Below are 13,643 nucleotides of genomic sequence, written 5' to 3'. Positions count from 1 at the left end.
TGCACATCCTTTGTTCTTAGAGGGTGACTTTGCTTTAGGTGGCTGTATTCAGCACTCATCTTCCTGTGCTACCAGCTGCTGACTCCTTTCTAGAAAGGTGCAGAGAAGGTCACTGTGGAGCTCTGCTTTGAAAGAGGAAAATGGCCTCATGGGCATCTTGGTGATTCATATGTACTGGAGATCATTGCTCAATGCTTTTCTGAGTAATAGACTTTGGGAGCGCTGCATCCTGTAGCACTGAGCACATTCCAACCTTAGCCCTGAATTTTGATCCTTTTTAGTAGAATGGCAAAAGCAGTGGTCACTACTGTCTTTTATGTCTTGCTTTTATGCTGTACAAGCTTCTTAGTGATTTTGCTCTTGGGAACTGATGCTTTTGGGAATTGATGCGTTGCCAGCAATCCAGTCTAACCTTTGGGTACACAAGAACTTGTAGTTCCTGATCCAGCTGGGAGAAATCTCTCTGCAGGTCCTTGTGCTGCGTGACAGTCGCTTTGCTCTACAGATGAACACACAGCTCTGTTCACCTTCCTGAGGGTGCTCTCTCCCACTCCTTGAGCTCTGGCTTCACTGCAGCTCCTGATGCTGCAATTAGATCTTCTCTCCAGCCTTCCAGAACAAAAGGGCCGGCTTCTCCCACTTGTTTCTGTCTCCTTCCACCGCTCTTGTTCCTTTCATGCCTTGAAACCTGAGTCATGTAGGAAGCGGAGGTGACTAGTTAGTGAAGTGGATCCAGCTCACGAAGGCAGTTTACAAAAGGGTAACTGATGGACTGCCAAAAGACTTTTCTCTTACAAAACCAGATACATCCAAAGCTGCCAGCGGATGCAGTCTGGATTTTTTTTTTTTTCCCCAAGCTGGTATTGCTATTTTTGGGGTAGAATGCTTCTAAGTATCTGGCACATGGCATCAAGTTTCTTGTAGAAGAAAAGTGAGGAATTACAGCAACTGTACATCAGTATCTTCTAGTGTTTGTTCATAAGGAGTAGGACTGTGCTCTGAAAACTTCCTTGGTGGGGAGGAGGAAGAAGAACTCTGTTACTGCAGGGAAGAGCAGTGAAGAGGAAGGGAAGAGCTAGCAGTGCCCATGCAGTAGCTGTTCAGGAGCAGCATTCAGCTCTTTGTAAGGCAAGTAGGAGTACAGAAGATATTTTTGTTAGAGGGGTACAATGTGAGGGAGGAGGATAACTTACCCTCTAGGGGTTAATGCTACTGGGATTGTTGTTTTTGGAAACTGCCATGGGACACCTCCTTACATACAGGTGTCTAATAATTCTGGCAGATCTTCCCTCTGTGAATCGTACTGCTCTTTTTGTGACAGCAAATGACTTTAAAGCCCATCAGTTTCATCACACCGGTGATGTAACTTTGGAAACCTGAACATTAGATTGTTATCATCATTAATACAAGCTGTTGCTTAGGAAGCATGACAGCATTAATCACTTTTTTTAGGAAAATTATGGACACAGTATGTCAGTCTTGCAAACTGCCTTTAAAAAATTCAAATTGAGATTCCTCAAGTGAATTGGATTAATCTGTCAATTACAATGTGTGTGATTTGACTACTTTAGAGGAAAGTACTGTTCACTAATAGGCAGCTGTTCCTTAACCTTTCCCCATAGGGCAAAGCTGCTCCAAATCACCAATAGCTAATAACTGCTGTTACCTCTTTGAGCAGAAAGTTTTCTATACTACCTAAACTCTGCTTTAAACTCTAATGCTAGTCTGAACTCAGGATTTTTTATTCTGTTCTTTTAGCTGCATGTTTCTCTCTAAAGAAAAATTTGTCCAGTGTGGTGCTAGCTGCCTCTGAGAAACTGATGGAAGAACAAGAATTAGTGTAGATTGAGCATTTGAATTCGGATGAATTTAAAGATTGGGAGGGGAAAGCTGGTATGTGGGAGTTAATCACTAAGCAGTTTTTCTACTGCCTACTAATATCCTGTTTGTTTTGGTGTAATGAAATAATGACTGTTGTAGACTGGAGAGGATGATGTTGCTCAGGCACCTGGCAGCACAGAAATCTGTGCCAGGCTGTGCTTTGCAGCTCACAGAGCTGTGAAATACTAAGGACCAGTGAAATTGTCTTATGGATCATTTATATTGACATGCATATTTTTATAAATCCTTTCAAATACAAATTATTGCAAATTTCTTGAATACTTTAAATCAAATTTTGCTTGCCTATAAAAATGATGCTGCTAAGTTAATCTTTAAAACATTGAGATGAAAGAATATATAGTACCTTTCATCCTTTGCTTAAAAAAAAAATAGGTATTTGCTAGTTTTGTGTGTGGGTTATGTGCTTAAGAAAAGGGACTGGAGAGGGAAAGGGAAGCCAGGTAGTCAAAACCAGCACCTTGACTGTTGTAGTTCCACTGGCAAAATTTTTTGCTCATGAAGCTGCACACGTCCTGTTTTGACAAAACAGGTATAGCTGAGAGATTTATTTTTGTAATCCTAATATCTGAGAATTCATCTGTACTTGTTGCTGCTGTTGATTTACAGCTTTAAAGAGGACTTCAGTCTCAATAAAGCTTTGCCCAAGAAAGAATACAGTAAAACTTACATGACAGCTATTATATTTCTTCATTTTAAAATTTTTCTCTCTCCTCTTTCTTGTTTTAATTCTAAACTGGAAGGTGTACACAAAGTCAAAGCCAACCCAATTTTTATGTTTGAAGCTTTTGCCTAGCTGACAGCAGAGGTGAAATGCAAATTAGTGGGTAAAGGAGGACTATGATAAGCAATTGCTTTCTTGGAGCTGACATTTCTGAGAAACAGACTGTCCTTGGTGTGGTTGCTTGCTGATAGGGCAGTGTCAGTGTTAGATTGGTTTTAACAGGGAAAATTGGAGAACCCTTTTCTCTGGGCAAAATATTTTTTTCCAAATATGCAGGGCTTTGTGATTTATAAAAAGAGAGTATGATGAAATCATTTTGGCATTTTAATTTTTGTTAAAAAAACCTCCTCTGAACTGGAATTACTACTTCTTATCTGCATGTGTGTCAGTCTGAAGAAGTTTCATTAAGAAGGCTCCCTCCCCTGTCTGGCTCCTTACCTGAGTGGAGGAGCCCACTTGAAACAATGAACAATTTCTGAATACCCTCTTGCGTAAGAAGTGTTGCCTCCTTTCTGCAGACACACTCTGTGTATGTTTTAAGTACAAAACCTAGATTCCAAACTCTGTTTAAAAACAAACACACAACTTTCTCTCTCCTCCTCCCCAAAACCAGCCAACAGCCAGCTCCTTTCCTCCCCCCTTCCATGAGAAGTCCCTTTTGCTGATTTGCTGGGGGTGCAGTCTAGAGCCAATGCTTAAGTCTCTGCCAGGTGATCTCAACAGTGTCCTTGTCCTCCCTTCCCTGCTTTGTTTCAGTGTTTTATATTCTATATACAAAATGTGGGTATACTTTTAAAAACCATTTCCTTTAAAGTATTTCTGGGTTAGAGTAGTCTGTTGTGATGAAGACTGTACATGAATCAACCTCTTTGTAACCTATGCTGCAGTAAGAATTTTAGGAATTTCCTTTATTAGGACCCGTTAGTATAGTGTAGCCACTGAGTGAGCTGCATTGATTTCTAGGTAAAACAGCCCGAAATTGCCTGAAATTTATGGCATATTCCAGCCTTGTGTACACTGCTCCTTTTCAGTATGCAAAGCTTAAATATCCTGAAGTCGGTCTCTTAATGGCAAGTGTTATCCCACATTTTAATACTTCAGCTGTTCTTTATAGAGAGACAGCAGTTTGACTCTGAAACTGTTTTTCAGGTTAGCTGAGTGCTGCTAATGGCATGGTGAGATGTGTTGAAGAGCAGCTGCGAGGGTGTCCAAGGGCAGGGGGACCACGCTAGGAGCTGGGCTTGCAACATCATGGGCCAGTGTGTCACCAAGTGCAAGAACCCTTCTTCTACCCTTGGCAGCAAAAATGGGGAGAGAGAATCTGGCAGCAAGTCCCACAGCAAGAGAAGTGCAGTCCACAAAGACGACCATGGCTCAGCTTGTGGGAAGGCTGCAGGAGACATTCTTGTGAATGGGACAAAGAAAACAGACGCTGCTGTAGAGTCCAGTCAGCCTCCGACGTTTTCTGGAGATACAAAGAAAGACTCTGTTTGCAGTGCAGAGGAATCTTCTCTTCAAAGGATTGGGGAGTTATTCAGGAGGTATAAGGACGAGCGGGAAGATGCCATACTGGAAGAAGGAATGGAACGATTTTGCAATGACCTCTGTGTTGATCCCACTGAATTTAAAGTACTAGTTTTGGCTTGGAAATTTCAGGCTGCTACCATGTGCAAATTTACAAGGTTAGTTCTTGTAGAACTTGTAATTATTTTCATATGTTAAAGTATATCCTGTCAGCAGTATGTTGGAGAGACAGCCTCATTAGCTTCATTTACTTATTTCTTCTAACACTTGCATTTTGATCAAATTAATTCCTGCCACTGTAGAAGGTAAGCTTTGGTCTTCTTTTCCCCTTCCCCTCACACTGGATTTTAGAAGATGTGGTTTTGGTCATTATGCTGCTAGTGATGAACAGTGTAGTGAGATTCTGTAGACATTAATTTATTCTTGATTTACCAGAAGCAATTTACTGTATCAAGCATTATCTTTGTGATGAGACTGGCCACTGAAATTAATTTTTCCTTTAAAGTAATGTGAGATTCTTTAGTAATTGCTACTAACTCTGTTAACAGTCTGTGAAAGAATGACAGAATTGTTCCTGTCCAACCAGTGTAACACTTAATGTCTTTTTCCAAGAGTAATCTTGTTAAAGCATAGAGAGGGAAGGCAATGTGAGGGTTTTGACACTTGTAGCTGTTTCATACTATCTGACAAATGATTGCTGTTCAAAGTGCTTTGTGCCCTTCTGGACAAGGGGCTCAGTTAGCCAGCTGACAGCATGTGTCATGCTACAGGAAACAATGGAATGGCTAAAACTCCCCCCACTAAGCAATGTTTAGGCAGTTTAGGCAAACCCAAACTGCAGCACAGTCCCCCAGCTTGATTAGCAATGTCCAGGTAAGAGCAAGGGAAGACTGCCTACAAGGACTGGTGGGAGAGAAGGAATTTTTTTTTTTTTTGTCTGTCTAGATTGGTTTGAGTCATGCTGCTTATTTTTACTGAGCGTATTGCTTTGGTGTTCAGAGCCTTGACCCAAGCCTCTGCTGTGCACTGGACAGCATCTTCAGAGTCTTTGTGGCTGAGGGTGTGTGTCAAAGGGATGAGTTACTCTGGAATGCAAAAGTGGATTTACTGGAGGCTGATGATGCAGGTATTTGCTAAGATGGTAAAGGAGTTGTAAGAAGTGTCTGTGATTCTGCACAACTACCATGAGTATTATTAACATGGTTTTAATTTCCTTGGAGAGGACACATGTTCTATTTGTTGAAGGTTATATTTGTTGAAGGACATGCTCCATGGTACAGGTGCTGATGGATTCTTCCATCATGGAAAGCACTGTGGTCTGTTCTCCTGAGTGCTGCTCCATCTCTGTTCCCTCCAGCCTGTCCTGTGTCAGCCTGCTGGCTCTCCTGGCTGGTTGCAGCACTGCTCACAAGCATCAGAGAAACTGGAGCTAAACGTGTCCCACTTGGCCACTTGGTACAGAGCTGGTGCTTCGAGCAGTGTCCATACATTGTGCTGTAGCCCCTGTGAGGCTGTGCTTCCTTCCATGCTGTCAGTGGATGCCTTGCTGACTGAACCAGTGGCTCCTCTTTGGTTTAGCAGGCTGAAAGAGCAACCAAAAACCACAGCAAAAGTAGAAGTGAACTGCTCTGTCCCTTGCACACAGCTTGCTCAGAGCATGGGCATTTAGACATCAGCAGTATTGAATCAAGTTGGGGCAAATGTGTTGGTTTCAAACATTTAGAATTTCTTCTGTGGCAAATTAGATTCACTTTTTAATGTGAAGGGCATTCCAGGATGTGGAAGTGTCCAGAAAAGCCTGAGAGCAGAAACTTTCAAATGTTAACAGTGCCCCAGCAAACCTGGGCGTTGTGTGTGGTTCCCCAGGCCTTAAGGAATGCCTTGGAACTGTCTGTCTTTCCAGTGGCTTTTGTTGCCAAAATCTGTGTGCCACAGGGGCTGAGGGTACACCTTGTCTTGTCCAGATGACTCTCTTTGATTCAGTGTAGCTGAACGGAGACGGGACGTGTTCATGAGGTCAGTGGGAAGGGCTCACTCTAATTTTTCTACTCTTGCTTAACAGGAAGGAGTTTTTTGAAGGCTGCAAAGCCATAAATGCAGACAGCATTGATGGCATTTGTGCAAGGTTCCCCAGCCTCCTTAATGAAGCCAAGCAGGAGGATAAATTCAAGGATCTCTATCGTTTCACCTTCCAGTTTGGCCTGGACTCTGAAGAAGGACAGAGGTCGCTACATCGGGAAATAGCCATTGCCCTTTGGAAATTAGTCTTCACCCAAAACAAGCCCCCTATTTTGGACCAGTGGTTACACTTCCTAATCAAGAACCCCTCAGGAATCAAGGGAATCTCCCGGGACACGTGGAACATGTTTCTAAATTTTACTCAGGTGATTGGACCGGACCTTAGCAACTACAGCGAGGACGAGGCCTGGCCGAGTCTCTTCGATACCTTTGTGGAGTGGGAAATGGAGCGAAGGAAAAAGGAAGAGGAAACCAAATGTGTTCTGTCTCCGGACACAGAGGGCCTGTGTGCGGACGAACAGACTTAGCGGTGGCAAAGCAGCAGTGACAAAAGCAACTTGTTGCCCTTCACAAAATGTAAACTCTGGATGTTTCTGGAAATTACCGAGGCTCCAGATTTTTCTACTTTACACCTTTTTCTGCCTTGTCTTTGAAAGGGCTCTAAAATGCTGTATCATGTTTTAGGCACTTTCTTAATTTTGGTTATTCCTTTTACTTTTGCCCTGAAATATTTGACCCTGGCTACAAGTTAAGCTTTTTTTTTTTGTTTTGTTTTGGTTTTTTTTTTTGTTGTTTTTTTTTTAAGACTTCAGATTAGTATAAGTAAGTCTGATACTTCTTGCACAATGTAGATCTTTTTAGTTAGGTTAAATTAACATTGCTAAATTATACAGTGCCAGATTAAGTTTTTCATACTACATCTGTCAGGGCAGGTTTGTACTGTGTGTAGTGCTGTTTACATTGTTGAAATTTTAGGCTGTAATAATTTTAAGGTTTTATACCGAGATGAACAGCAGTGTTAACTATGAATGCATTAATCCTGGGTAATAAGGCTCTAAAAACCAACATAAGCAACAGCTTTTTGTAATATGGCTAATTCCCACTTTGAGCTAACTCCTAGTGAATGAGTCCAGATCATTCCTTTTTTGGACATTCAAACTAAATGTTGGGATTGTTTTTATAAAATTACTGTACCTGTCAGTCAACTGAGTGGTAGATGACGATTTATATCTAAATCTCTTTACACATTCATGTAATAAAAGAGCAGTACTACCTCAGTTTTATTGAAAGTGGACTTGTTGATGGACTTCCATTTTCTCTGGAAGTTGTATTTTTGTGGTTACATGAGAATATTTTTACTTGACTAAAAGAACCAAAGGTTCTGCTTCTTAAGTTTGCTAAACATTGAGAGAAGCAACACACAAATCCTAAGTCTTCAAGGAAAACTGTGGTATAATTCTGCTTTAATTTGTTTGATTTATACCTAAAGTATTACCTTACTTGTCTGGCAAGCACAGTACTTCTATGTAAGGAACTATCTTTTGCATTAATATTGACAAACCAATTTTTTAAAGCATATGTTTAATTGCTAAATTGCAGTTAATACTCCACACTTTCTGGAGCAACAATATCGGCATCTGATGACAAAGTGAATTCTTAATGTGTTCTTAATGACAGCAGTGTAGATGAGTCATTTTTAGACTGATTTGATAATATTTGGATAGGAGTCAATTTATTATTTTACAATGCCTGTATTGGGACTATTTGCCTGTTGAAATTGTTGTGACTTAAAGGGAGTTTTATGAACACTGGTTGAAACATTTTTGGTTATTGATGCTACCTTTTTTAATTTTAGTATGTCAACTTTTTTACACCTTTTGGTAAAAGGTTTGATTGCCAAGGCTTTCTGTATAGCTAAGTGCTGGTTTAATGAATTTGATACACTTCTGTTACACACCTTTTCTTTTCAGAGCTGTATTTCAGGATCATAAACCAAATTCAACTGAAAAAAACAAAACAAAACAAGAAGCCTGGACAGTCATCCATAGCATCTAATGGCTTTTGTGATATAAGGGTTTTAAAACTAAAGGGAAACAGGTTTTAAGTGGTGTGCTTGTCACCAGGTCCAGGGTGTCATGCTTTGCACATCTGTTGTGCCCCGCAGGGGATAGCAGAGAGAGGAGTAGGATCTACCCAAATTCTGGGGCTGGCTTTGCTGGTGTGCAGCCCTGCAGTAGCTTGGCTTGGAGGTCATAAATCACTAACAAAATGTGGGTAATGCAGACTGTTTAAAAACAAACCCACAAGCCACAGATAGCATCTCTTTCATCTAATAAAAGGAGAGTTTGGTCCATGCTGCTCTTGCTGGGAGACAAGCTGTGGAAAACAAATGTGGTTGTTTTATATGCAGTTGAGTCTCCCCTTTGCAGGGGAGCCCTAAAGTTGCTGTTTTATGGGTAAATACACCCAAAGCTTTGTCCTTACTTCTTCTAACTTTCTGTGGCACAAAAGTGTTTGGCAGCAAAACCTTATTCTGATTTGGTGAGCAAAGCAGGCCAAAGCACTCTTGCTGGAACAGTTGAATTTATGGTGAGACTTTTGCTGGTGCTGTTATTTTTAAAAGACTAAAATAAATTCCCCAACAGAGGCTGCTTTGTTAGGAAAAGTTCCAAATGGAGACTGATTTGATAGTAAATGAAGACTGTATTTATCAGTTTGAGGCTCTTCATTCATTCAGCTATTAAATGCTTTGTTCATCACTTATTTTTTCCCCCTAAACGAAATTTAAAATTTCCAGAGTGTGAAGAGTAACTATTCATATGGGTAGCTCACCAGATGGCAGCTTCTGATTTACACCCCAACATGCAGCAGCCCCAGAGGGTGAGGAATAGAGCTCTTTAAAGGTGTTTATCTTGTGGTTGGAATGTGGACAGCAGTAAGGAAATCAATCTGTAGTGCATCAGGCTCAGCCATTTTAATGTGTCAGAGGCAATACAGCTGCTTTTTAAAGGCAGAGGTGAACACACAGGAAGGGAAAATCTGGTTTCCTGTTGGGGAAAGTACATAGCATTCATTACCCACGTGTTCAGCGTGGGGGACAGCCCTGCTCCTGTTCTGCTGCTTCCAGCCAGGCAGGAGCAACTCCACCCACTGGGCAGGGGACTTGCAAAAATAGCCAGATGATCCATCTAGCAAAGTATCACTTATCTTTAGCCTAATTTTAGTCCTGTAATTACCATTTACAGATGCAAACCAGACCTGTGTCAGTTTTAAACTCCTGAAGCAGGAGCTCTGTGGCAGTGCTGGCAGTGAGTGGGGCTGCCAGACCTTCTCTTGGATTGCCTGGTGGTTTTGTGATCCCAGATGAGACTGCCCAGACTGTGTAATGTTGGGGTGAGGGAGTAGGGTTTGTGTGTGTCTCTGAGAAGTCTTTAATGATATTGGAGCCTCTGAATATGTGCTTGTTTAATGGTTAAACTGTGAATATCTGTGGAACAGGCCAAATACATTCACTCTTCATTTTTATGTAATTCTTCATTGTGTAGGGCACAGGAAGTGAGCAGTGATGCTGATGAAATCCTTGAAACCATTGCAACTGTTTAATTTTTTAAAAATTAGATTATGCATTAGGAAACTTTATGCATGTAGTGAATCTGCTGAAACTTGGGATAAATAACTATAGATAACTATTATCAATAGTTGGAGTAATATACTGGAAAATGGGTCTGATATCCACAGTTCTGTGGCATTTTACTGCCTTCTCTTATATGCAAAGAAATACAACTCCTGTAAACTTTAGCCCCTAGTAATAAAACACTGACCACCTACACCATATTATATCTTGCAACACCTTTAAATTTTGGCTTCCAGTTCAATTGGAGGCTTAATTGTGCTAATTTTTACTTGTCTGGGTGCATTTCTGAGGTCATAGACTATCTGTTGATTCAAGTAAGGATTTGAAAGATCCTGCCCATAGCTGGCCATAAAACATAACTGAGGCAATGAGTTGGAATTGAACACCAAATCCTGAGTTTATTTGCTGCTGGTGCTATTCTACATGGAGAATTACAGTTTTTTAGTACTGTGTAATCCTAGTGAAAGGACCACAGGAAAATGACCACAGGTCTGGCAGGTGGCACAGGAGCAGCTGGGACTGTGAGAGCTGCTGGCCTGAGAGATCTCCTGGTACAGTTTGAACCAGGCCAGTTCTCTGCCAAGTCCAGTTCAGAGCATGAAATGAGCTCGGGCTGCTCTGCTGAGGACAGAGTGGCTCGGGTGGGTGGCAGAGGGTGCAGCCCCTCCTCCTGTGGACAGTGCTGGGGGCAGCAGCAGCTCTGCTGGGTGACTTTTATTTCACTCTGTGTGTCCATCAGAGCCTGAAGAACCCATTGACCCAGGAGTAGCCTGTCACCTGTGGTTCCCAGGCCTGTGCCCTGACCAGTGACCTTAGACTTTTTGTGACACTGTCAACATGAGCCTTGTTTCCAAAAAAGCCCAGTAAAGTTAAAGAAACACCATGTAGTTAATAGCCACCTCAGTTGTGATACAGTTTGTTGGCTGAGGTTACATCATTCCCATTATTTGGTAAATAATAAGTCATTGTGAGTTTCTGGGTCTTGCAGCCTTGCATTCTGCAGTGTGTTGCTTTTTTAGAAGGTCCTCAGTAAATTGGGCACCCAGTTCTTCCCTTGAGCCCACTCTGCTCAAAGTGTGTGCATGTGGATTTAGCCTTTCATATTAAAAAGGAAGATGCTTAACCTGAAACTCAAAATTCTTCAGAGTAGTGCTTCAATGTGGAGAAAAACATATTTTTTCAAATAAGTATTAAAGTGTCTACTTAAATTTTATTGTGTGCAAACAAACCCACCAGTGTTAACATTTTCTCTCTGGTCTATTGAAGATCAAACCTTTGCTTTTATCGTGTGAACTGAAGTGAAATTCATGAGATTGTAAGACAAAGAAGGCTGTAACTCCTTCACCATGAAGTACGTAGGTATCTCTACCTCTTGTTCTTAGACTTGAATAGTTTAAGGCTACCATCCTTTTGTCCCAGGATTTTATGCCTGGATATGAATAGTCTATTTTTTTTAATTGACCCAAGTTAAGTATTATCTCTTTGCCATAGTTGTTGGTATCCTGTGTTTAACCTGTATGCAAAGGACCCTTTGGAAGGGGGCCGGGTCAAGCTGCAAACCAGAGTTGGTCCTCCCGGGTGCTACTTTTGGAGTGCAATAGAGCGACCGAGCAGAGCTACGTGGCCTGAGGCTCAGGGGCTTCTGCCACCACCACATCCTCTTCCCTGGTCAGGCTGCCTGTACTGACAGTGAACTGAAGCTAGAGCAGCTGCTCCCCAAGAGGGAGCCATCAGCCTTTTCATTTGCCCTTGAGAAGCTTTAGGAACCCACCTGATGCAGTGCCATGAGTGTATTTTTTTTTTTTTTTTTTTAAATCAGAAATACTGTGTTTTGTTCCATGTTGGACCAGACTTGGAACCACCCAGCAAAGATGGGAGCTGCCAAAGTGCAAAGGCTACACGCATCCTTTTTCTCCCTGAGGTCAGAATCCTGCTCAGGATAAAACCCTTGTGCTTGAGTAAAGCTGGAGTGTTCTCAAGAGAACTGGAGATGCCAGAGTGGCTTTGGTGCTCAGCTGTGTTCATTAATGCATTGGGGGGTTATTCTCCATGCAGCACATCTGTGCCCTTCCTCTCCTCCCCAAAGCAAACTGCAACACGGTTGCTGTCGTGGCAAATCCCCCATAGTGCGATGCTGTGGCAACTGCTGCTGCAAGATCCTTCCAGTGTGAGGCTGGTTTTGGGGTGTGACTTTTTGCACTCTCAGGATGGGCATGTATTTTAAGAGAACAGGGAAACATGTGAGACAGTAGGTAAAAAGAGCATGTGTGTTCTTGTCCTAACAGCTTGCCTTAAATCACTGCCATTGCAGCGGTTCCTTGCTACTATTGCAATCCTCAGTCTTTGAAAATCCAACAGGTTCTGTAGGTAATACTGTTTTTTTGTTTAATTTTTAATAAGTTTCTGTCTTTGCGTAATTGCACTCTTCAGATAAGCCCTTTTTGGATAATGTGTCATTTCACACACAGGAAAAAAAGTCCATCTCCAGTGTTTGTGCTGTAAAGTGTTTCTTTTTATGCCCTGTAAATTATATCTGGACTAAAGGTTGCCTACTGTTGAAGCGGTGTGTTTACTTGAATGTTGCCATTTTATGCAGTTACAACTGCTGACTCTTGCTCTTCTCTGGGCCTGTGAGAGTGGAGATTGTGTGACCAGAGCTGGCAAACCTGCACAGAGGATTGGTGGAGCTGAAGGCTGGCTGCTGCTCCCATGTGTGTTACACGTTAGAGGATTTCACAGACTAGTGCTCCATATTGGAAGTTGTGAGTTTTTAAGTCATGCTAAACAAAGTTATTCGAAAATACACTTGCCTTCTTATCTGTAAGTTTGAAATAGTGTTTTTTAAAGAGATGGGCTGGCAGGAGGGTTGGAGGGCCTCGTTCTGCGAGTTGTTGAGTAACTCACGTTCCAGGAGCCATGGATGGGACTGGCAGGATTCTGTCCCGAGCCAGCGCTGTTGGGGTTTGCACTGGCTGGTCTTGAGGGCATGAAGCAACCACAAGGCCTTGATGGGCTGTGTGGAGAAGGGTCAGCCTGGGAGCACTGGTTGGTGCAGCCTTATTTCTTTCTTGAGGATCTTGAGGCCCCAGTTCAGCCTCAAGTCCCTCTCTGGGGAAGGTGTTTTGGTAGTGTTTGCTCCCAGAGCAGGAACTCAGTGTAACTGAGGAAGTAACGGGAGCACGGCTTGTGTGGCTGTCACTGCATCTCTGTGAGCACAGCTCCCTGATGGGCCTCTGGGCTCCTCAGTGAACCAGCCAGGGTGGGCAGGGTCACATCTGCTGTTCTTTGTGCCTGGGGGTGTTTTGCCTTTTCAGAATTACCCAGGAGATAGCCCTGTATGAGGCAGTTTTCTCACTGGGAAATGATGAATGTGTCGCACGTCATGGAGCAGCCCCATGGTTCCTCTTTGGGACAGCACTATCAGAAGTGCTGTGAAAATGTAATGCTTGAAAACAGCTGGAGTAAATTCTGTTTCATGTAGGATCTTTATTTCAAGGGGATGCAGCCAAATTTGAAACCTGATCTAGAGAATTGGGAGAATTCCAGGGCAATGCATCTACTGAATCCCAATCTACTGAATTGGTTTGGTTTGTAGTTTCACAGTTATCTTTCTTACATCAAATTTTCTCACCATCGGTATCTGGAACAGAATGGAAACAGCATCTTATGGAATGTGCAATCTAAGGCACAATGCAAATAGGGTGTGATAAGAAGGTTGTCTTTACTTGATAGCTATCCTGAGTGCAATGTTTTTTGTTGTGTCCCTTTTGGAAGAAGAGCATTAAGTACAGTCTGAGATTTTTCTTTTCTTACAAGCAAAACATTGGTTTGTCCATTACTGAC

The 13,643-nt window shown here is 42.2% G+C and overlaps 1 protein-coding gene across 2 annotated transcripts in view; it reads left to right on the top strand.

Moving 5' to 3' along the window:
* The window catches only part of DCUN1D3 (defective in cullin neddylation 1 domain containing 3), a 25,107-nt gene extending 11,464 nt beyond the window's left edge, over positions 1 to 13,643 (top strand). For both annotated transcript variants that reach the window (XM_021539779.3, XM_077786868.1), the window contains 2 exons: positions 3,773 to 4,305; positions 6,210 to 13,643. In XM_021539779.3, the coding sequence (XP_021395454.1) occupies positions 3,875 to 4,305; positions 6,210 to 6,693 (915 nt within the window). In that variant the 5' untranslated portion in view covers positions 3,773 to 3,874 and the 3' untranslated portion in view covers positions 6,694 to 13,643. The remainder of the gene's footprint in view (positions 1 to 3,772; positions 4,306 to 6,209) is intronic.

The sequence above is a fragment of the Lonchura striata genome, chromosome 16 (assembly GCF_046129695.1).
Source record: "Lonchura striata isolate bLonStr1 chromosome 16, bLonStr1.mat, whole genome shotgun sequence".
NCBI classification, from domain to species: Eukaryota; Metazoa; Chordata; class Aves; order Passeriformes; family Estrildidae; genus Lonchura; species Lonchura striata.
Note: the sequence above shows the minus strand (reverse complement) of the source record. Positions and strands in the feature narration are given on the sequence as shown.